Source organism: Onychomys torridus, chromosome 4, assembly GCF_903995425.1.
Source record: "Onychomys torridus chromosome 4, mOncTor1.1, whole genome shotgun sequence".
Taxonomy (NCBI): domain Eukaryota; kingdom Metazoa; phylum Chordata; class Mammalia; order Rodentia; family Cricetidae; genus Onychomys; species Onychomys torridus.
The window spans coordinates 141,759,000-141,782,192 of record NC_050446.1 but is presented as its reverse complement, the minus strand read 5'-3'; the positions used below and the strand labels follow the sequence as shown (position 1 = coordinate 141,782,192).

At 51.1% G+C, this 23,193-nt stretch overlaps 1 protein-coding gene across 1 annotated transcript in view; it reads left to right on the top strand.

The window, feature by feature from the left end:
* The window catches only part of Xkr7 (XK related 7), a 29,648-nt gene extending 7,370 nt beyond the window's left edge, over window positions 1-22,278 (top strand). The window contains exons 2-3 of the mRNA XM_036183741.1: window positions 14,685-14,887; window positions 15,975-22,278. Of these exons, the coding sequence (XP_036039634.1) occupies window positions 14,685-14,887; window positions 15,975-16,930 (1,159 nt within the window). The 3' untranslated portion in view covers window positions 16,931-22,278. The remainder of the gene's footprint in view (window positions 1-14,684; window positions 14,888-15,974) is intronic.
* The last annotated feature ends 915 nt before the right edge of the window (window positions 22,279-23,193 follow it).

Sequence of the window (23,193 nt, the reverse complement as noted above, 5' to 3'; positions counted from 1 at the left end):
GTTCCAGTGTGGTCTCCCCGCCCACCTCCAGGGAGACCCTGGCCAGTGTGCTCTGCACTCCGCCCTTCCTTCCTCCTGCCCAGGGCGGCAACAGTGCACCAGAGCCTCTCCTAACAGACACAGAGGCGGCAGTTAGGCCCTGTCCTCTGTTTGATCTATAAAGACCACACAGGCGAGAAACCCTGGGGAGCTGGGGGAGGGGGGAGAGGGCGGGGCTGCAAGGAAATGGCTTTGAACCCCAGCAGCTGGGGCAAAGGTCCCTGAGGAGAGGAGGAGGCAGTTTGAGATCTACTCAGGGCGGGCCTCGGGCCTCGGCTCCAGCCACTCCATTCACCACCCTGTCTTTGTGAAGATGTCCAAATTCTTGTCCTGGGAAATGCTACCAGCTTCCTCCACCATGTCCCTCCTGCATCTCCCCACCCCCACCCTACTCTGCCCACAGCCAAAGGCAGTTGGGGATCCTGGATCTGATATTCAGGAGCCCCAAGATGTTCCCGGCTCCCCTCTCCCCCATCCTGCATCAGAGCTCTTGGCTTCGCCCTCTGTCTCCAGGCCCCAGAAGCAAACCACTGGCCCCTGATGCCCAGGGGCTGCTTTCTCCAGCAGCATCCTTTCTCACTCCCCACCAAGGAATTTCTATACACCCTTTGTACTGACTGGTTTTATGTCAACTTGGCACAAGCTAGGGTCATCAGAGAGAAAGGAGCCTCAGTTGAGAAAATGCCTCCATGAGATCCAGCTGTAAGGCATTTTCTTAATAATGATCAATGGGGAAGAGTCCCCTCCATTGTGGGTGGTGCCACTCCAGATCTGGTGGTCCTGGGTTCTATAAGAAAGCAGGGTGAGCTAGCCATGGGAAGCAAGCCAATAAGCAGCAATCTTCTATGACCTCTGCATCAGCTCCTGCATCTAGGTTCCTGTTCTGCTTGAGTTACTCTCCTGACTTCCTTTGGAGATGAACAGCAATGTGGAAGTGTAAGCCAAATAAACCCTTTCCTCCCCAACTTGCTTCTGGTCATGGTGTTTCATCACAGCAATAGTAACCCTAAGACACCCTTCAAGGCCACATTCCGTGCTGTCTCCTTCTCAAAGCTTTCACCAAACAAACTCAAAAACACCCTTAGCCCCTCACACCATCTTCAACTTCTTCAACCAAGCAAAGGTCGTCTTAATAACCTGAAGTGGAAATTGCCGGCACATTTGTTTATGGAAGAGTTATGCACTCCAGCCTCACACACAACTGTCTCATTGGGAAGAGGTGTGATTAAGGGAGATTTCCATTTGCTGATTAGATTTTGGGTTTTTTTTTTTTTTATGTTTTGAGACAGGGTCTTTTGTGTCCCAGGCTGGCCTTGATAGCCAGTAAGTGGCCCCAGGTGACCTTGAACTTCTAATCTCTTCAAGATCTAGGTTTGTAGGGCATGCACCACCACACTCTGATTTATGTGGTGCTGGGAATCAAACCCAGGACTCAGTCCGTGCTAGGCAAGCACTCCATGGCCTGAGCCACATCTCCAGCCCACAGTTAGATGTTTCTTGTATTGTTTGAAGATTTTACTTCTGGTTTTTAGTTCACTAGTACACAAATGTATACATTCATGTCTGTTGTAAAAATCAGCTATGTTGATGGGTGTGGTAGCACCTGCCTCTGTAAGAGGCAAGTAGATCTCTAAGAGTTCAAGGCCAGACTGGTTTATGTAGAGAGTCAGCTAGGGCTACATAGCGAGACCCTGTATTAAAAAAAAAAAAGAATATTACTCAAAATTGGAGTTATTGTTTATTAAGACTCAGATTATACCATTGCATCTGTGACAGACAGGATGAAGAACAAGGACCCACAGAAACAAAACCCTATCCTGCCACCTCCACGGTTTTCAATGAGCCACTTGACTTCTCTGAACCTTGGTTTTTCTTCTCATCTGTGAGGAAGGGATAATAGTTCCTGTGTGAATGGCCACTGTGCTGGCATAGTGAAAGAATGCATAGAACACGTTTTATACATTATTAAGCATTTCTCAGCCCATAATAGTGTTCAGTGTTAACTAGCATTATTGACTCATTTTACAGATGTGAAACTGAGTTACAGAGAGGACTAGCCTCCCAATCGGCAGTAAAGCCAGGGTTGAAAGCCATGTGGTCAAGCCTACCCACCCCCACACTGTGTGTGGGTTCTAAGCCATCCCTCCTTCTGCTAGCTAAGTGTATGCTTTTTTAAAAAGATTTTTAACAATTATATGTATACATGTGGATGTGTGGGTGTGTGCATCTGAGTGCAGTTCCCCTCTGAAGCTAGCAGAGGTCAATTGATCCTGGCTTAAGTTACAGGCAGCTGTGAGCTGCCTGCTTTGGGTGTTGGGAACTGGACTCAGGTCCTCTGCAAGAGCAGCAAGTGCTTTTAACTGCTGAGCCATCTTTCCAGTGTTGATTAAATATATACACTTAAATCTTTTGTGTGCACATGTGCGAGTGTGTGTTTGTACCTTCATATGTCAGTGCAAGAGTGGATATGCTATGGGCATGTGTAGAGGTCAGAGGACAACCTTGGGTGGTGGTCAGTCCTAGCCTTACACCTTAAGACAGAGTTTCTTGTTGCTTTGCAATTGTGTAATTGTGTACACCAGGCTAGCCGGCCCACCACTTTCTGGGGACTCTTCTGTTTCTGTTTCCCATCTCACCATAGGAGTGCTGGGATTACAGGCCCACACACTCCTGCACTGCCCTCACCACACACACACATACACATACATACTTTACGTGGGTTCTGGGGATTCAAATGGTAGTCTGCACACTTACACAAGTGCTTTACCCATTGACCCATCCCCCAGGCGAGTTAAGTGTGTTCTTGTAGACTGATCAATTGGATATTATTTTGGGAACAGGAAGAAACAAATCAGAAAGCATCTAAAATGTTTTATTTTAATGTAAAATAAAGCACCTGCTGTTAACATTCCAGGCTCTTTCTCTGCTATCCCCTGGGCTCATCACTCACTCCTGTCAGCCCATCTGGCTGGTTTTCCCACAGATCACAAGCCAGGGGAGGTCTGGCCTTGGCCTTGTTACCTTTGCTGGCCTTGCGTTCAGCCAGCTCCTGGATGAGAAGCCTGCTGGAACAGGTTTTGGCTTCCGTGGCTATGATATCAGAGCTAAGGCGGTGTAAAAGCCTGCAGCTTGGGCACAGCAGTGAGGTTGCTGGAACTCCAGTCTCAGCCTTCTGCTGCCTGTGAGCTGAGGGTAAGACTAAACATAGCAACCCTGAGGCCAGTCCCCAGAGGAAAAAGGCCTAGCTGACTTAGGAGACAAGAAGTAAGATTCCTTGTGTGAAGTGGGTGCTTATAATGTTAACGTGAATTGGAAAGAATCTCTGAGATCAGGGTCCTGGGCAAGTCATTTCCTCTGTCTGTAAAGTTCATACGGGGCCTTGAGCACTTTGGCCTGAGTTTTCCCAGGGCTCAGGAAGGAAAACAAAGGAGCAGAGAGCACTCTGGTGCTGGGCAGGTCAGGATCCTGTCACCTTGTAGCTGTGTGATCCAGGTCAGAATTGCCTGATCAGCCGGAGCTTGTCTATAAAGTGGAGGAGATGGTGGTTCAGCCTCTGGGTTCTTCCAGAGATGCTAGCGCTTGTCACAGGGTGGTGCAGCCTCTGAAAACTCTGTGTGCAGCTGCCCTTGTGGTCTGAGTTGCAGCCCATCCTATAGCTTAGTAACAAAAGGGCTGGAGAGGAGCCCTTGGGGTCCTAATTCTCAATAACCTTCACCTACTGAGCCCCACCAAGGAAGGATCCTTGTTCTGTGGCCCCAAGGTAGTGTGCACACAGATGATCCAAAGTTAAACTGAGGCAGAGTCTTTTGCATAATAGCAAGAAGACCTCGATGCTCTTGCAAGGACACAAGCACCCCCCCAGCACAGGGTGTGGAGGAGGTGGCTAACTGGCAGAGATGCTGTAAGCAGGAACTTTACTTCAGTTTAAAGGACAAACTGGATGACTGTAAAGCCCTTTATGGTTTCAACGCACAGCCCTGACTTGGGGTCTTACCATACCGAGTCCCGTGCTGCTGGCCTGCAAACCAGTGACATCTGACGAGACCCAGCCCGGGATGTGTTCGTTCCTCATAATGTTATATCACCTTCTTTCTATTGCTTTCATTTTGTGCATTTGCGTTTTAAATTTACTTCACCTGTTACTTTTTAGAGTGCTGGGATCAAATCCAGCACCTCACACATGCTAGGTAAGTGCTCTACCCCTGAGCTATATCACTGGCATCGCCTACTTTTTAAAGCAGTGTTTCAGTTTTTAGTCTGTAAAACTTTAAACATACAAAAACAGAGTGACTAGGCTGACGAACCTCACATTGTATCCTTGGTGTCATTGCCTGCTGGCCAGCCTGGTTTTGTAGAGTTCAGTGCCGTCTGTGGACTCTGTGGGGTCAACAGTGTTCTGTGTCTTCGGTATCTAACGTGGCAGCTGCCAGCCACCAACAGCTATTGAGCGCTTGGAATGGGAGAAGAGGGATGGATGAAACGCATTTTTAAGTGAATTAAATTTCTCACAATTTATTTTTGTTGTATGTGCAGAGGGTGTGTGTGTGTGTGTGTGTGCCATGTGCAGGTGTGTGCAGGTGTGTATGTAGGTCAGAGGACATTCTCCAGGGTCATTTCTCCTTTTGTTTGAGACGGGAGTCTTCTCATTGGTCTGGAGCCTCACCAAGAAGGCTAGACTGGCAGGCCAGTTCACCTCCAGGGATCAGCCTGTTGTAGGCTCCCAGTTTGCCATCACTGGGATTGCAGGTGTGTATTGCCATGCCTGGATTTTTTTTAAAGAAAGATTTATTTATTTATTATGTATACAGAGGAGGGTGCCAGATCTCATTACAGATGGTTGTGAGCCATAATGTGGTTGCTGGGAATTGAACTCAGGACCTCTGGAAGAGCAGTCAGTGCTCTTAACCTCTGAACCATCTCTCCAGCCCCATGCCTGGATTTTTAAAAATTAATTTTTATGTATGAAAGTGTTCTGCCTGCATGTATGCTTATGCACCATGTGTGTGCCTGGTGCCTGAAGAGGTCAGAAGAAGGCATTGGATCCCTGGGAACTGGAGTTACAGATGGTTGTGAGGCACCATGTGGGTGCTGGGGACCAAAGTCAGGTCCTCTGGAAGAGCAGCCAGTGCTCTAAACCACCGAGCATGTGGTGCATATTAACCCAGGAAGGGTTTCTTTTAAAATAATGTAATATTTCTTTAATTAGTTGCCGTAATTTCTAGCCTGGCACTTTGTGCATTGATATCCTAATTGCCGGCTGGACTTGAAAAATGTATAAGGGAAAAAAACATTGAATTTCATATTCTGTCAATGAATTCCATATTCTCCAAGGGCATGGATGGTTAGAGCTGAGGCATGGCTGCCACTTCAGATGGGACATGCCTCTGTAGCTTCCCAGAGCCCCAGAAAATGAAATCAGCTCAGTCCTCAGAGCGCTCTACTTCTGAAATCTCTGTCATCACCAACAACCAGATGTGACTCTTCCTCTCTGCATTAGTTTCCCGGTACCTTCAGCCTATCTCTATCCAGAGACAGAGGGGAAGATAAAGTAAAAAAAGGATCTTCAGAGCACAGGGAGCTGAGTTTTAGTCTCTCCTGCACATCACCAACCCATAACACAGATGGTAAAGTTGAGGTCCAGAGAAAGGAGGCATGTAAGAGGCCAGAACCTGATCCCAAATACTTTGCTCCAGAGCAGCTGTCTGGTTTTCTACTAAGCAAGAATACCCGCCTGGCTGGGAGCTGATGAGAGAGGGCGGGATGGGAGAAAGTCACAGGTTTTTAGCTAGGGCCTAAAGTCAGTGGCCTGAAGTGTTTGGCCTGAGGCTAGCCAAGAAGAGGGGATGTGACTCTGCAGGGGACTGTGAAGGAGGAGGGAGACAGCCTGGCTCCCTGCACCACGTGAAATGGGAGCCAAACGTGTAAAATCACATTCTTTACTGACATTTAGGATTCTTTTGGCTGCCAAACCCAGGAAGGGCCTATTTTCGAATCCTCACAGGAGCGCTCAGAATTGAGGGGTAAACCAAGGGAGGAGATGTTGGAGCCCCCCTTCCTGGGCTGCACCGCAGAAGCCACAGGTGGAGGCCATGTTCCTTGGCTAGCTTGACCCATGCCCTGCTGGAATGAGGGGCACCACCCGTCTTGAGACACACCGCCAGTGCTTCCCATCTGTTGGATCTCCAAATGTCTCATGATTGCCTCCTTTGGTTCTTTTTTGATAAATGGCTGTCTTTTACCCTCATCTGGCAAGCAGTCTACCCTCCACTCTTGTTCCCTTGTAGTGAGTTCCCCACAGCCAAGTGTTACCTCTAAAGCTACTGCCCCACTGAAAACCTTCCTGGGTCACGTGGTAAAGACCAAATCACACACAGCGCACCTCGTCTCCCCCTTTCTCCCCCTCACTAACCTCAGGACCTCTGCTCAAGTTGTTTCCTCTCCCAGACTCTCCCTCCTCTTCCCTTTTCACCTGCTTAGCTCATGTGCCTGCTTGGGACTGATCAGGAAGCACCACTTCCAGAGAATTTCTCCTGACTGCTAAACCTTCCTCAGTCTCACTGGTTTCCTCTATGCTGAGCTGACCTTGTTTGGGACATGATTGGAGGCTGTGGACCACGTTGTTCTCCTGTTTGCATGCAGAGTTCATCAATGTCCAGACCTCCAGTATTTAAGAGAGTCCCTAGCACATGGGTTGGATCTCCTCTTGTCCACCCTGTGTCTACCATAGTTCTTGGCACATAATAGGTTCTCAGAAGGACTTGGGAAATAAATGTCAAGTGTGGCTGAGAAGATAATTCAGTGACAAGGCACATGCTTAGCATGTACAGGGTCCTGGGACCAATCCCCAGTCCCCCATCCCCTCATGCACAGGCACACACACACACACACACACACACACACACACACACACACACCACAATCAGTTCCCAGTCATCATCATCATCATCATCATCATCATCTCTCTCTCTCTACACACACACACACACACACACACACACACACACACACACACACACCACATCAAATGAATGGATTCCTATCCACAGACGTCATAGGGTTGCAGTGAAGATTTTTGCAGGGTACGAAACAGAATGTATGAATGGCAGTTACTTTTGGCAGAGGGTAGAGACACTCCTCCCCCCCAAAGAGAAACTCACCTAGCCAGGTCTCCTCTGGCCCTCTGTTCTCAGGGACAGCCAGCTTAGAAGCAGTCCTCAGCCTTGCCAGAAACTACCAACCCTCCTTCAGTTAGTAGTTTTGACTTTTGGCTTTGTTTAATGACAGACTCTCATTATAAAGTACAGACTAATTGGAAGTTACTACGTAGCACAGGCTGGCCTTGGACTCACAGAAATCCTTCTGCCTCAGCTTCCTTGTTTTGTATTTTGAGATAGGGTCTCACTATACAGTCTGGGCTGGCCTCAGACCAGCAATTCTCCTGCTCCGGCTTTCCAAGCACAGGATTGCAGGCCAATATCATCATAGCTGGCTAGAAAATACCAGGCCTCCTTTCTGATAAGGCCTCTGAGTGGACAACTCCTTCAGGAGGCCTTGCTTAAGTGTCTGACACCATATTACCACTTTCTGGCTTCCTAATTGCCCTGGGAGGCTGCTGCTTAATGTGAGTTGATATCATTTTCCATAAGCCCTGCACATTGTCCTTTGTCATCCTACAAGATGGTGAAGGGCTTGGAGGATGGGAGTCCTACTGTCTCCCCAGCCCCACCCTCGGCCTGCAGGTGTCACAGGGTGGGGTCCATCTTGGAGACAGAGGTCTTTAGCAGGCTGCTTTCCTGGATGGAACAGGCAGAGCGGGGGAGCCTCTGGAAGCTGCTGTGGTTTTGGCCCAGAGCCCTGAGGGGGAGTGGGGAGGGGCGAGAACACACTCTCAGAAACTAGGAGACCGACAGATGGAGGAGCTGAGGATGTGAGAGACACAGACAGACAGAAAGGAACCCAGAGTCAAAAAGAAGAGAGTCAGGCAGGGGAGGACGGCTGGAAAACGGGCAGTCATGCCGAGCCACGAGCTGAGCAGCAGGCCAGCAGATGGACCAGTCAGTGAAGGACTGGGAGCCCCAGCAGACAGACCCATAGGGAGAAAGCAGGGCTTGTGTCCACAGGGCAGACAGTCAGATGACTGGAGGACAGGATGATGTGTAGCTCACGGGGTAGACAGGTAGGATGGCTTGGAGTCCCTGCAAAAGACTCATAGATTGACCCACCATGGCAAAGGAATGGATAGAGAAGACTGCCATTCGAGACAGACACTGACCTGGGGTCTGAGGCCAGGTTTGACTGTCTCAATGGAAACTGAAAACACCAGTGACAGACACATCACCTCATGCTAGAGTCTTGGGGTGACTGGCAACAAGAGAGAGATAGGATAAGCCCAGAAGGTTCTCGGGAATACTGAGCCCCACCCCTCACGTTCCCCCTCCTTCTGTCCATTAAAGCAAATCCCTTGGGCTCTGGGAGATGCTGGGTCACAGGGGTGACCTGGTAGGGGAAGAAGAGTGAGTTCTGTGCATTTCTTGACCCTGCTGCCTGCTCATGGGGTTATAGGGTCCTGAGGTAGCTGTCGATCTGGGGCAGGTGGATTCAGACACTAACTGCTGGCTTCTCTACTTCTCAGACTGGGCATTTTTGCTCCCAGCCCACATGTTTATGCTTATTGGTTCTTCAGATTTCTCTTCTAGAGCATGCTTCGCCTCTTCTTAGCATGAGACAGTGAGCTGGAGGATGGCGAGATGGCTCAGAAGGCAAAGGCCCTTATCACCAGGCCTGACCACATGATTTGGGTCTCATGGGAGGAGAGAGCTGACTTCTGCAGGATGTCCCCCAACCTCCACACATGGCACAACATACCTATATACATGTACACACACACACCCCAATGAAATTGTTTTGTTTTGTTTTGTTTTTCTTTTTCTTTTTCGAGACAGGGTTTCTCTGTGTAGCTTTGCACCTTTTCCTGGAACTCACTTGGTAGCCCAGGCTGGCCTGGAACTCACAGAGATCCACCTGCCTCTGCCTCCTGAGTGCTGGGATTAAAGGCGTGCACCACCACTGCCCAGCTCACAATGAATTTTTTGTTTGTTTTAAAGACAGGAATTCAGAAACGACACAACAGTGTTCAAGTCTGTAATCCTAACTCTTGGGAGGACAAATCTCGTGAGTTTGAGGCCATCCTGGAGTATTTAGCAAATTCCAGGCCAAATATATATATATCACAAGACTCTTATCTCAAAAAAACAGATGAAGATTGAGAATCAGAAAGTTTGGCCCCAATAGATGTCTCCATACCCCTATAAAGTAAGGACACAGCCTACAGTGGCCTGTAGGTTAAGAGCTCGCCCTCGGCTTCAGGCCACTGACATCTGAGAATCATAGAGGAAATTAGTCTAACCAAGCTAGAGGGGCACCAGGGAAGACTTCCTGGAGGAAGAACAACAGAATGGATGGGGAGTGGGGTTCTGACTTTGTGCTGACTGAGACAGAGGCCCAGGGCCTGCTGAGACCTGAAAGGAAACTCATACAAGACTCACTCTGGTGACCAATACAAGCAAGGTCCCTGCCTCATGAGCACCGGGGACAGAATAGAAAGAAGATGTCTAGGGGCTGGGGCTGGAGCTCAGTTGGCAGAGTGCTTGCACAGCATGCATAAAGCCCTGGGATTGATCCCAGTGCTTCATAAACAGGATGTGGTGTCTCACACCGGCAATCCCAGCACGTAGGAGATAAGACTGGAGGATCAGAAGTAAGGCAGGCGTGCGATGGACTAGAAGGATCCTTGGAAGTGAGAAGTAGCAATGTGGGATGGGTGGCCTCCTCAAAGAACGTGTCCAGAGAGCTGATGAGGAGCAAGCCAGAGCAGGATCTGGGGAAGGCTGTTCCAGGCTGAGCACACAGCAAGTGAGGAAGTCCTGAGGCTGAAGCAAGTCTGGCAGGGAACTTGCGATGCAGCTGGGGTGTGGAGAAAGAACAAGCAGACAGTGGTTAGAGATACAGTGAGAGAAATGGGCAGGCCAGATGGTTGGGAGCCTGCAAGCTGAGGAGAGAAGCTTGGGTTTCATTGCAAGTGTGATAAGAGGCCTGTGTGAGGTTTCCAGAAAGGGAGTGACCCTCACGTTTTAGGAATTCCTTGCTGGTTGCTATGTGTGGAATGGACTGTAGGGGGCAGGAGTGGCTGCAAGGAGACCCACAGAGAAGGTTGCCATGGCTGTCCTAGCAAGAAATGATGGGAGGTGCCTGTACTAGGGTGTAGCACCCACCTGAGAGACGGATGGGGCAGGGCCTGGAGAGGTGGATGGGAGTGGGACTGGGTGCATTTGGGAGAAAAGCAAGTCTGGATTCCTTGTCTGGAGATGGGGTGTCCTGTGTGGGTGTTACCAGTCCCATCCATGGTGACATCCCCTTCTTTCAACTTCCTTTCAAACAGAGAAGGTGCTGGAGAGTGTGTGGGATTCCTGGAGGAGGTCCCAAGAGCAGCTTGGTGGCCAGAAGGAGCCAGAGACCTCCACCCAAGACATGCTCCTCTTCTTTCCACCACCACTATGTGCACATCCCTCTACAGCTGGGAAATTACTGTTAACTCTATCACTGATGCTTACAAGGAAAAGAAAAATAAGGTTCAGGGAAGCAGAGACCATTCAAAGCCATAAAGCAGGGGCCAGGGCAGGGCTGGGACACAAACCCACAGACCCAGTATACCCATTTTGCCTATGGGATCTTCATTCTGGTGACTGTGGTGCAGACAAGATGACAGGTGCCAGCTCTGTTTCAGAGAAGAGGAAACTGAGGCCAGGGAAATGAGGCTTCATGTCCTGGACAGTGTTGTTTTAAGACCTCTGTGACTCAACATCTATCAAGCATATTAAAAACATAGCCACATCAAACATCCAATGTAAATTATATATAACCAGATAAAAGCCAAATTGCAAATGACTAGCTGACATCATGTTCTGTTTTTGCAAGGCATTTAATTAAACATTTATTAATTTTGATTCTGCAGTTTTTCCCTGGGCTTTGAAGCCAAATTTCCCCCACCAGCCTCACTCTCCTAAGCCCATGAACATCTCCCAGGCCCCTGGCAGCGAGTAGTTAGTCTGGCTGGAAGGAACAGCCACAGCTTTGGTCCTGTTACCAAAAGGACCCGAGAGAGGCTGGGCTCCAAAAGGCTAGGCTTTTTGTTCCTAGGGTTCAGGGTGGTTTCTATGCTACCCTCTGACCCCCAAGCACCGTGGACAGGTGGCAGAAGCCTCCTTTCCAGCCTTCTCCATCCCAGTGCTGGACGACATGAGCCCTTTGTCTGCGGTTAGCTGGAAGCTGGCAGAGGAAAGATCAGGAGTGGGCGGGGCAGTAACGGGAGGTCTGCCAGGTGGTGATGGATGCTGGCGGGGCTGGCACCGCCCTCATCCTAACCTGGGTGGAAACAGATGGTCTCCTAGCCTGAGAGAAACTTCCAGGGTATTGCTCTTCCCCAGCTCCCCAGGCCCTTTCACATTGGACCAGCTGGCCTCTCCTTCCTGTTCGAAGTCAGAGCCACGGGAATGAGGGAGAGAGAGGGCTATGGGGCAGGCCTGGATTGAAGGTCTCAGTTCCGGGGCCCTCAGAAGTCCTGGGGCCCCCTGCCACCCACCCCATGGCCCTCACCTCTGGCTGCTTCCAGGTCTGTTTTCTTCCACTCTGGTGTACCACTCCCTTAGCTCAGCCCTGTCACCCCAGCCTGGACCAGCCCCAGCCTCTCCTTGGCTTCCCTCCAGGCCAGCCCTCAGAGCAGGCTGTCGAGGCTCCGAGCTGATCCTATCACCTCCAATTCTGGGGTTCAGATTAAAAATTAAACCTGTGCTCTCCAGTCCAGATTTCCTTTTTTTCAGGAACAGAACCCAGGGCCTTGTGCATTCTTAGCATGTCCTCCACTGCCGAGTAATGCCCCAGGCCTGCAACCTAGACATGGCTGCAGAATCTAATGAACTTTCACAATGTGATGAATTATGAAACTTCGGGTCTTCCTGTGCCCCGTCTGATGGGAGGCCTCTAGTTTAGACCCAGCCCAGCAAACCTCACTCTATTCCCCTGAAAGGGTGTGGGCTCCCATTGCCTCTACACTTTGCATCTGCCAATTCTCCTGAACGCCCTCCTCTATTGCTGTCTGTCCGTGTGTGTGTGTGTGTGTGTGTGTGTGTGTGTGTGTGTGTGTAAGATTTACTTATTTATATTTTAGGTGTATAGGTGTTTTATCTGTATGTATGTCTGTGCACCCTGTGAATGCAGTTTCCACATAAGAGAGTATTTGATCCCCTGGAACTGGAGTTACAGGTGGTTGTGAGCCATCATGTGGGTACTGGGAATTGAACCTGGGTCCTCTGGAAGAGCAGCCAGTGCTCATAACCAATGAGCCATCCCCTCAGCTTTCACCCACCACTAGTGTTTTTTATTGTATTTTACTGCTCGATGGGTTGATTGACTTGGTGTTTTTTTGTTTTTGTTTTTGCAACAAAGTCTTTTATTGTAACCTAAGCTGGCCTTGAACTTGTGGTCCTCCTGCCTCAATCTCCTAAATGTTGGGATTACAAACAGTACCATCATGCCCGGTGCCAACATGTACTTGAAAACAGAAATTAAAATCAGGCATTGCGGTGCCTATGGAAAGGGAGTTAGGAGGCAGAAGGATTAGGAATTCAAGACCAGCTTGAGCTAAGTAAAGAGTTTGATGTCAGCCTAATTCCAGGAGAATCTACCTTAAAAACAGAAACAAAATAAAACCAACAGAACCTGGCATGGTGGTACATGCCTGTAACGCCAGCACTTGGAGGGTGGAGGCAAGAGGATTCGGAGTTTGAAGTCATCCTTAGCTACTTAGTTAGTTCTAGACCAGCCTGAGCTACATGAGATACTGTCAGGAAGGAGAGAGGAGATGGGGGGTATTTCTTGTAGTAAATCTTCCCTGACTGCCCCCCTTCCCTGCCAAAGTTCCCCATCTGCTTCTCATGGAAGGGTGAGGTATGGAGGGGCACAAAACCTAGTACAGAGCTAGGCTGAAGCATGTCTGCTGTGTGACTGAATGGTGCTGCCCGAAGAAATACTGTGTAAGAGTGGGGGGCAGGAGCAGAGACTCAGAAAACGGGGTGACACAGGGAGATGACTTACCACCACTCATCCTGGGGTTGCCAAGCAGCCAAGGGAACAGCCCCTTCCCCTCCTGGCTACCAGGTGGGGATATGCCAGCAGCATTAACTGGGGCTGAGAGGACCCAAAATTGAATGTTCTTGGCCGCATTTTGGGAAGCGAGTCCATGACATGGAACACTAGCTCTGGAAGGGTCAGAGCAATCAAGTCCACTCCTGTCATTATCATACGGAGACCCTGGAGCACCATGGTTCCTTCTGCAAGCTGTCAGCACACCGTGTATCCAGTTGGTCCCCTGGTTCCAATGTCCTGGAAACGCCAGCGCTTTCCCATCCCCAGTGCCACAGTTTGAGGTTCAGGCAATCGGTCACTAGGTCTGTGTTGGACACTCTCTGCCTGTTTTCTGGGAAGCCACTTTCAGAGAATCCCTCTGTGGTTTGGACAAAGAGCTAACCTGTCATATTCAAAGATTTTCAGGGTCTGGGGAAAGGCAGGTTCTGTGGTCACCATGGAAAATGAGACTCAGTTCCTCAGGCCATGTAAGCATTGCTCTTTAACATCCATCTTCTCTGCTACTTGGGCAGGAATGAGCACAGACTCAACCGAGTAAATTAGAAGTCGAGTCAGGAATTGATCTCAAGGCTTAGATCCTTTCTATCTACTCCAAGGTTATCAGAGCCACTGAAGTCAACAAACTTGCCACTATGCATTCATTCATTTGTAAATGCATGGCTTGAGCACCTACTGTGTGATAAGAGCTGAGTGTACTGCATTTAGCAGATGATGTAGTCACTGGAATGGAGCTTACAGCTGGGGGAGATGCGTGCCTAGCAGACAGTTCAACCCACTGTGGCAAGGGCTGGAGCAGAAGTGGGGGCAGGCTGAAGGAGGCTCCTAAGTTGGGGGAGGTGGTCAGCAGAAGCCTGATATTTGAAATAGGAGCAAGACTTAGGTTTGGAGCTGGGGTGAGGTTAAGGAACAGGGAGAGGTGCTCCAGGTATAGGGAGCAGCAAGGGTAAAAGCCAGGCAGCTGGTGAGGAGGTCTGTTAAATATCCTGGAACCTGTGGCCTGTGTCAAACAACTGTTAAGTTTGCTGGGTGAGCAGCTGAGGCCAAGGAGCAATGGGTCAGGACCAGGACCTAGCACCAGCTGTGGTCCATATAGGAAATCCATGGCCAAACCTCTTCCAAGTTTCCAGCAAGAAACGATGTGGTCTAATGGTTAGTGCCTGGAATTGAGTTCTGGTTCCGCTGTTGGCTAGCTGTGTGATCTTGGGCCAGTGCTATGGTCACTGGCTCCCAGTTCCTAAACTGGAGATGAGGGAGGACAAGACTAGGCTAGAAGCTAAAGGATGTACTCAGCGCTCTGCAACCACATCCCAGACAGCCCAGCACGTTTGACAACCGCAGAGTAAGCGGGTGAGGTAGGGCACTCTCCCAGGGTGTAGGCGAGGAGGCTGAAGTGGGCGGGAACAAGAGCCAGGAGGAGCCTGGACCTGAGCGCCACTTCCCGGCAGGTACCTGCGCGCCCTGTACCTGGGGCTACAGAGCCGCTGGCGCGGGGAGCCGCTGCGGCGTCACTTCTACTGGCGGATGCTGTTCGAGAGCGCGGATGTGAGCATGCTGCGTCTGCTGGAGACTTTCCTGCGCAGCGCGCCACAGCTGGTACTGCAGCTCAGCCTGCTGGTCTACCACAGCCGACAGCCAGACCTGCTGACTGGTGAGCCCCGCTCGCTCCGTGCTGGCCCCTGGGGAGACCCTGCGCCCTGCCCCAAAGGCAGGCCTGCCTGGCCAGGGTTTAGGGAACCACAGGCCCTCATCACGCCCCTAGGCATCTCCAGACCTCCCCTTATCTTATCTCTAACTTATCTCGTCCATTCTGATGCCACCCCTCAGACATCCTGGCCTCCTCTCTTTCCCTTCGCTGTTACAGGGCAGAACATATCTTGCCTCTGCCCTTTACTCCCGCCCACAAACCTTAGATGCCCCGAGGGAGTTCTCTGCCCTCTGTGTTCTACAAATCATTGAGTCCTGGCCTGCATCTTCTGGGGACCCATTGTTTTACAGACCTGCCCAATCGCCATCAATTTCCAGAGACTCTGTCTACCTATCCCTTCAATGAAGGGCCTGGTCTCCTCCCTTGCACCTCCAACATTGCCCCTTCTGAAACACTCCAGTCTGGTGCAGTCAGTGTCGCAGAAAAGTGGCTGTTTCTGAAGCACTTCATGGGCTTTCCACCCACACCCTGCCTAACCCACTCTCAGTGTCCCCAGCCGCCATCACTAGTCCTCAGACCCCCTGAGGACACCTGCCCTCTCTCCGGCCAAGAATGCAGTGTCTCACATGGGATCCCCCTCCCTAACTCTGCTTAGCTCTAGCTGTCCCCCCATACCCAGCCTAATATCTTCTAGTGGGTCCCCTGACTCCTCCGTGACTTAATGATCCCTTCTTGACCTCCTCTTCTACTCCAGAGTCCTGAACCCTAATTTCCCACCCTCCACCAAGACCCCTGAACCCTGTCTACCCCATACTAGAATCCTAGACGTAACGCCCATGGAGATCAAAATCACCCCAAATCTATTTCCCTTTATACTCCCATTACCCACAGAAGTATCCCATCTCATGCCCTGCCCCCACCCCATATCCTTACCCTTAAAGATCCCCAACCAGACCTTCCTCATACCTGATCCACAGATCCTTCCCTCACACCCCCACAGAACTCAGGTCCTGACCCAGAACCTCCTCTCCAGACCCAACCTGGACCCACCCCTAACCCAGCCCACCCCATCCCTACCCTGTCTCCACAGCCCTCTCCATCTCTGCCTCCCTTGTGTCCCTGGCCTGGACACTGGCATCCTACCAGAAGGTGCTGAGAGACTCAAGAGATGACAAGCGGCCCCTGTCCTACAAGGGCGCTGTAGCCCAAGTACTATGGCACCTGTTCACCATTGCAGCCCGAACCCTGGCTTTTGCCCTCTTTGCCAGCGTCTACAAGCTCTACTTTGGCATTTTCATCGTAGCCCACTGGTGCATCATGACCTTCTGGGTTATCCAGGGTGAGACAGACTTCTGCATGTCCAAGTGGGAAGAGATCATCTACAACATGGTGGTGGGTATCATCTACATCTTCTGCTGGTTCAACGTCAAGGAGGGCCGCAGCCGCCGCCGTGTCACCCTCTACTACTGCATTGTGCTGCTAGAGAACGCAGCACTCACTGGCTTCTGGTACTCCAGCCAAAACTTCTCCACTGACTTCTACTCACTCATCCTGGTCTGCGTGGTAGCCTCCAGCTTTGCCCTGGGCATATTCTTTATGTGTGTCTATTACTGTCTCCTGCACCCCAATGGGCCCATGCTGAGGCCCCAGGCACCTGGCTGCATCTTCCCTGAAGCCCCAGGGCCCTGTGCCCCTCCTGCTGATGCCATCACAAGTCCACCAAGGTCTCTGCCAAGGACTACAGGCACTGAGCGGGATGGGGCCTCAGTGGGAGGTGAGCGAGCTGGGACTCCTACGCCACCTGTCTTCCAGGTGCGACCTGGTTTGCCTCCCACGCCAGTGGCTCGCCCCTTGCGGACAGAGGGGCCTGTCATTCGGATTGACTTGCCTCGGAAAAAGTACCCAGCATGGGATGCTCATTTTATTGACCGCCGGCTCCGGAAGACCATTCTGGCTTTGGAGTATTCTTCACCTGCCACGCCCAGGTTACAGTATCGGAGCATGGGCACCTCCCAGGAGCTGCTGGAGTATGAGACCACAGTGTAGGCACAATCTGCCTCCCAAAAGGGACAGGCTTGGCTGATCCCACATTGACCACAGTGTTGAGTCTGGAATTTGGGGCCACCAGGCTAAGTGGGAGTAGATCTTTGGATCCAAGAATGGCCCCACCATGGGGTTCCCTTAGGGGAGAGGGCAGCCCTGTGGAGGCCCGAGGCCTCATTTTTAGCCCTATGGCTCATTCTCTAAGTTCCCCTGGACCAGGGCACAGGGCGTCAACTGGTGCTACTCCCTCATAAACTGCCCCACTCTCGTGGGGATGCCATATTATGCTTGGCACAAGGGTCTTCACCTTTTCCCCTGCCTAGAATCATCCCACATCACTCCTGGTGGGCCTACCAGAGAAAAGGCACTCCTCAGGGAGTGTGGGGGAAGGGCTGCCTTGTGGTAGGTGGGGATCCCTGAGAAAGGATGGAAAAGGCTGTGGGGGATGTGGGATAAATTGGGGGGAATCTCTGGACATAATTGCCACAGTTCCTGGAAGGGGAACTGGACAGGTGAAGAATTAGAGCAGGGAGTTGGGGAGGGAGTTTGGGGATCTGACAGTGCAGACATTGGCAGGATAAAGAACCCTAAAGAGTGAGGGCTGACAGCAGTGTGGAGGAGTACAGCGTGGGCTGGGGTGCCTTTGCTTGGGAGGTGCATTTGGTTGGGAGCTATGTTATGGATGAAGTCTAGACCCCTCAGGTGAGAGGTCATAAGGGACTGTTTGTTCTAGACGTGCATCTGAGATGTTCCCTGTAGACAAAGGTCTTAAGTACAGCAGATAAAATGTCTGGGATGGTACTCTGTCTGGCTCTAGCATACTGAGAGAGGACCTGTTGGGGAGATGTCTTAGTCTAGAATACCTCTCGATACATGTCCTAGGGAGCTGCTGATCTTTTATAAGGATCAAGGACACTGGAGCTCTGCTGCTCTAATGTAGATGATTCTAGCTTCTGCCATGGATGGTAGAGGAGGGGATATGGAAGCGTGGACCACATGGGTGCTCTAGTTCTAGGCTGCCAGGATTTATGGGAGTTCTAGATCCCCTCCCATGTCCCCAGTCCTATCTTCTCTAAAAGGAAATGTCCTCAGAACCCTTGAGACATTTCTGCTGCCAAGTGGTTCTCAGCTGGAAAAAAAAAAAAATAGCTCTGGGGATGTGACATAAACTTGGCTTCCTGCTACCCAGCAGCTGAGGTTCTCTGGGGCAGCATCTAGGAAACTGACTTGTTTTGTCTCAAATCTGAGGCTCCAGGCCTGTGACCCATTCCCATGGTCCAGACATCCTGGGTTGCACCAGGGACCATCATCCTGGGATGTGCACCTGGCTTGGGACAGGTCATCTTGACTGGGGCACATTATGGGCAGGATTATGGATCTGGGGGGCTGGGCAGCTCTGTAAAACAGAAGGTGGAGCTTTAGGCAGGGCCTAGAGCCTCTTGTCACTCCCCTATGCCAGCTGAGGTGACTCACTGGAAGGGGACAAGCCAGGGACTTGGGGGACAAGAGCAGACTGGGCTGGAAGTGTGGGGGCCATAAGAATCCTAGACTATGCAAGTAAGATTTCTTAGCCCTCCCTGGCTCAGCCTCCCTTGGAGTTACAGATAGAAAACAGACCTAGAGTAGCTGCTGCTCTCACAAGATCTTAGACTCCTGATTGTCCCATCAGTGGTGTTGTGGCCGTGATCGATTTGCTGAGGAGGCTGAGAGGGAGCTACACTCAGGGTGAGGCTGAGAGGGCACACTATGTGTATGCACACATGAGCACACATCATACCCAGGATACGAGCCACCCAGCCTGGCACCATGGGTCGCTGTATTCATTCTGCCGGTACAGAATGCCTTTCCCTCTCTCTACTTCACTGACCCCCAAGAGGCCTCCAGAGAGACAGATCGCTTCATCCTGCTCCAGGCCTGCTCATTCTCTTTTCCCTTTACCCTGAGCTAGCTTTGGAGACCAGTTCCATGGCCAGCTATCCACCTGTCACCATCTCTGTAAGATGGGGCATTGAGGGCGGGCCCCAAGCCCAAGCAGTCTGATTCTGCAGGAGTCGTGGTGCCAGGAACTGTCACTCCATTGTTTCCCCTGTGTGTGGGGCACCCTTACAAGAGCTGAACCTCCATCCCACACATCAGAATGGTGACATTTGGACTACCCTTGGCAAGTTATTTTAACCACCACCACGCCCACCACGCCCACCACGCCCACCACGCCCACCACACCAGGGTCCTAGAACGGCCCTGTGGATGCCCCATTCTCCAGCAGCCTAGAAGGAAAGGTTTTGGAACCCTTAGTTGGTTGTTGCCAGAGGCCAGGGCAGGCAGGGAAGCAGGATAAGAGAGCCAGGCATGGCCTGAGGCTGCAGGGAAGTCATGACCACATTTTCCATCCTAATCTCACAGAGCTCTCCCTAGGACCCTGCCTGCAAGGAGATTTGAGCACCAGGAAAGGTCATGGTCAGAGGGCCTCACCTTTCTCACTATCTGGACAGAGCCCATCTCCCCCAGGTATTAGTCCCCCTCCTCCTAGCTCAGGACCCCATCCTTCCTGGCCTGAGGCCTCTCTCATCACTGGCCTGTGTTTTTGCTTCACTAGGACAGAAGAATCAGAATGGGAAAAGGCCCCATCTTCTTGGAGCTGGTTTATTTTATTTTATTTTATTTTATTTTATTGGTTCCTTTCTGTGACACAATCTACCTCAGCCGGTCTTTTTCCCCTGCCACAACTGGACCCCTGGGGTCCTCCACTCCTGTCCACAGACCATTAACTGAGTCTGGATTCTTAGTTCTTCCCGGGACCCCTGTAAGGTTCCTCCAGTGAGAGAGGACTTTGGTACCATAGCCTTGAAGGAAGGGTCCCCATAGTCACCTGTCTTTCATATCCATTAAATAGAAGAAGCAGAGAGGGCCACACATTTGCCCAAAGTCATACAGCAAGTTAATGGAACCACAGGGTCTTCCCAGTAAAAGTTAGCTCTGTCTTAACTTCTTCAGGCGCAGCAGGTAACAGGACGTCTTGGGGACAGAAATGCCAGGCCTTCCCTTCCTAATGTAGAACCCTGCCTCCTGTTCCGTGAGCTTCCACCCTCAAATCAACTCCAGCCACTGCCTGTGTTCCTCATACCTCCCCAGGCACCATGAACTGTACCTCCACTCACCAATGTACCATGTGCCTTGTACCCCAGCCAACAGCACAGGCCTCCACCCTCCCCTGCAGGGACTATCTAAAAATGTGGGCTTGGTCCCTTCCTCTCATCTCCCCCAAATCTGCCTTACTCTCAGCTGGACCCCTCCTGCACCTGAAATGTGTCACCCCGAGGGCTGAAGAAGCAGAGGTCCGGGAGGGCAAGGCTGAGAATGTGCAGGTTTCCAGATGAGAACATGGGGGGCTTGGGACCATCATCCCCAAACACTCCTCTGAAGACTAAAGTTCTGCAAGCCCTTGCACTGCAGCTTGCCTGGGGCTGGAGTCCATGAAGGCTGACAGTGGGAAGAAGGTTCTCTGAGGCAGGGTGCATGGGTATAAACTCAGATACCCCCAGAAAGGAAAGTGGGGTGAGTGGAGGTTCGAGAAAGCAGAACTGTGGGGATGGGCAGGAGGAAGGTGTTCCAATGAACAATGAGGTTTAGGCTTTGGAAAACAACCTACTGTCCACCAGTCTGAGGCTTCTAATGCATCAACCCCTCCAGGGATGTTGGGAGCCTCTGGGACTTGGCTTGGTCTAACCCTAAATCTCACCCTGCATGTCTGGAAGGCTCCAGGTCCCTGGTTGTTCCCAACATCTGATAAGGGGTCCCTTATGTGCTTCAGGAGGTTGCTTAGGACCTGGAGTCTTTTCTAGTTTGGGGGCTCCTGATTCAGAGGGACTCTCCAGGTAGGGGCAGAGTTTAGGCACAGGTTGCTAACTGAACACCAGGAACCCTGACCCATCCCATGCTGCTCCACAGCTCTTTGGCATCTGCTTCCTTCATTGACTGAGCCTGGGTGAGGCTGAAGGAGCAGAGCTGAAACCTATAGGCAAGCACTTTGTGGTGTTGCAAGGGAAGGGACTGGCTGAGTATCAACCCCCAGAGGGAGCACGGTAGGGGTCTGAGTCCCCCTTCTAGTCAAGGACACTTCTGAGGCCCTGGGCTTAGGGGAACATGTGTGCCCTTGGGTTGGGACACTGAGTTCTGGGTTGCTGCTAGTAGATGCAAGGAGAGGAAGAACTGAATTGGGACACTGTTGGGGACGGGGCAAGGAGGGTCCACCCCAACCAGGTCTGACTCCTGCAGGCAGAATCCCCAGGGCACAGTGTTCCCATGCTCAGCCCCTACCACTGTAACCACGCCGAGGCCACCTGCTCCCTCCTCAGCATCTCTGGCCTTTATTCTATGCACAACTCTTTACGAGTCCCCCGGCCAGGCTGGATGGTGGGAGCTAAGATATCTGCAATAATCTCATAGTGGATGGGGTCTCGGGACAAAGAGAGAGCAAGGGGAGCCACAGGAGGGGGGGGGATATTACTCTCCCTCCCTCACCAAGTATCAGAATCCAGTCAGACCTAATAGGACTCTCTCTCCCTGCCCTCTTCCTGTCTGGTTTCCAAACTATAAGAGGGGTCCCCAGAGCCCTCAGGATTCCCCAAGGATGTTATGGCTTGAGAAGTAGTTTTGGTTTTCCTCCCAAAAAGAGCCAACTTAATAAAGCATTGGTTTCGCGACCTTAGACTAAAGCTGAGTGGATAGCGGATACCGCCTAGTGAGGACTTGTGTCAGCTTCCAGGACTCAAGTGTGAAGGACTTCTGCATTCTATGTTGGATGGCTTAATGCAGAATCCTCAGAAATACTCATGGATGTCAGGGCCTGCCGCTGCAGACCCTTGGGTGGGGCCTGGGACCTCCACGTTGGGCATCGGTGGTTCAATTATCCAGTTACTTCGTAGTTTACAGATGGGGCAGGCCCAGAGATGGGAGGCAACTTGCCCAAGCTCACACAGCAAGCTGGTGGTAAGCTAGAACTAGACCCAAGGTCCCTTGGGAGGGGGATCCCACCAGAATAACTTCACCTCTGCTATCCCAACCTGTCCACAGAAACCACTAGCCATGCCTAAGGGCCCAATTTCCCTGTCAGCACAACTCCAGGTGACATCCCCCGTGTTTTCACTCCCCTCTGTGGTCAGCCCCACTTCCTGGTATTTACTACACCTGTGCCATCCCCAACCCCCAGCCCAACTGGCCCTTTCAAGCTTTCCCTGGGCAGGGGAGGGGCCCAAGCTGGGGCTTCTATACTGAGACTTTTGTACACCACAAACTTTTTGTATATTTTTAATTTTGCTGCAACACGAGATATTAAAAGTCATTTCAGTACATTCTGCTTGTGTCCTGTTTGGCTATTCTGGGCCGGGGTAGTGGATGATGAAGAAGAAAACTGCCTTCACTGCAATCCCACTGGATCTTTTAAAGGCACTTAAGTGGGAAAGAGCTGGACGTTATCCAGACCTACCCACTGATTGGACAGAACATCATGCAATCACCCAGAATCTCAGACTGAACTTCTCTGGGGATTATCTCTAAGCCCATTTTACAGAAAAAAGGGGGAAAAAAGAATGATGAGAATGTACTTTCCCAGGGTCATCGAATGAGTTCTTACCAAAAGCAAAACTCAGCCTGAAGTTCCCAGCTCAACTGAAATATCCATTAAGTGTTTATGATGCATGTGCCAGGGCAAAATCCTAGGTACAGTGAACAAGAGCAGTAAACAGGACCCACCCTCAAGAGCTTACCTATTTGAGGATCTTGGTTCTAAGAGATGCCTTCCAAAAGGTTTTCTACTCCCCGCAACCCCCATGCTGAGGATTGGTACAAAGCACATGCTTAGGGGACACACTACCACTGATTTGCACCTGGCCCTGGGTTTGACTCTAACGTAGTGCTTCCCAAACTTCAAAGAGTCTGAGAACCAGTTTTAGCAGGGGCTCATGCCACTTGATCTTAGCCAAAAGGCTGAGAAGCGATAGAGGGGGCTCATTTCCAATACAGGCTTCTACATTTCCAAAGGTCTCAGCCAGGCATGGTGGCCCACCGTGGAACCTCAGCACCTGGGAGGTGGGAATAGGAGCATCACTATTTCCATGGCCTCTTAGCTCCATTTGTCTTGGGCCCAGTGTGTGCTGATGCAGAGCATCATGGCAGGAGGTCTGTGGTAGAGTACAGTGGCTTGTCGCATGGCAGACAAGAGGAAGAGAGAGACAAAGAGCCAGTTTCCTCCTCTTTGGCTTCTGCTC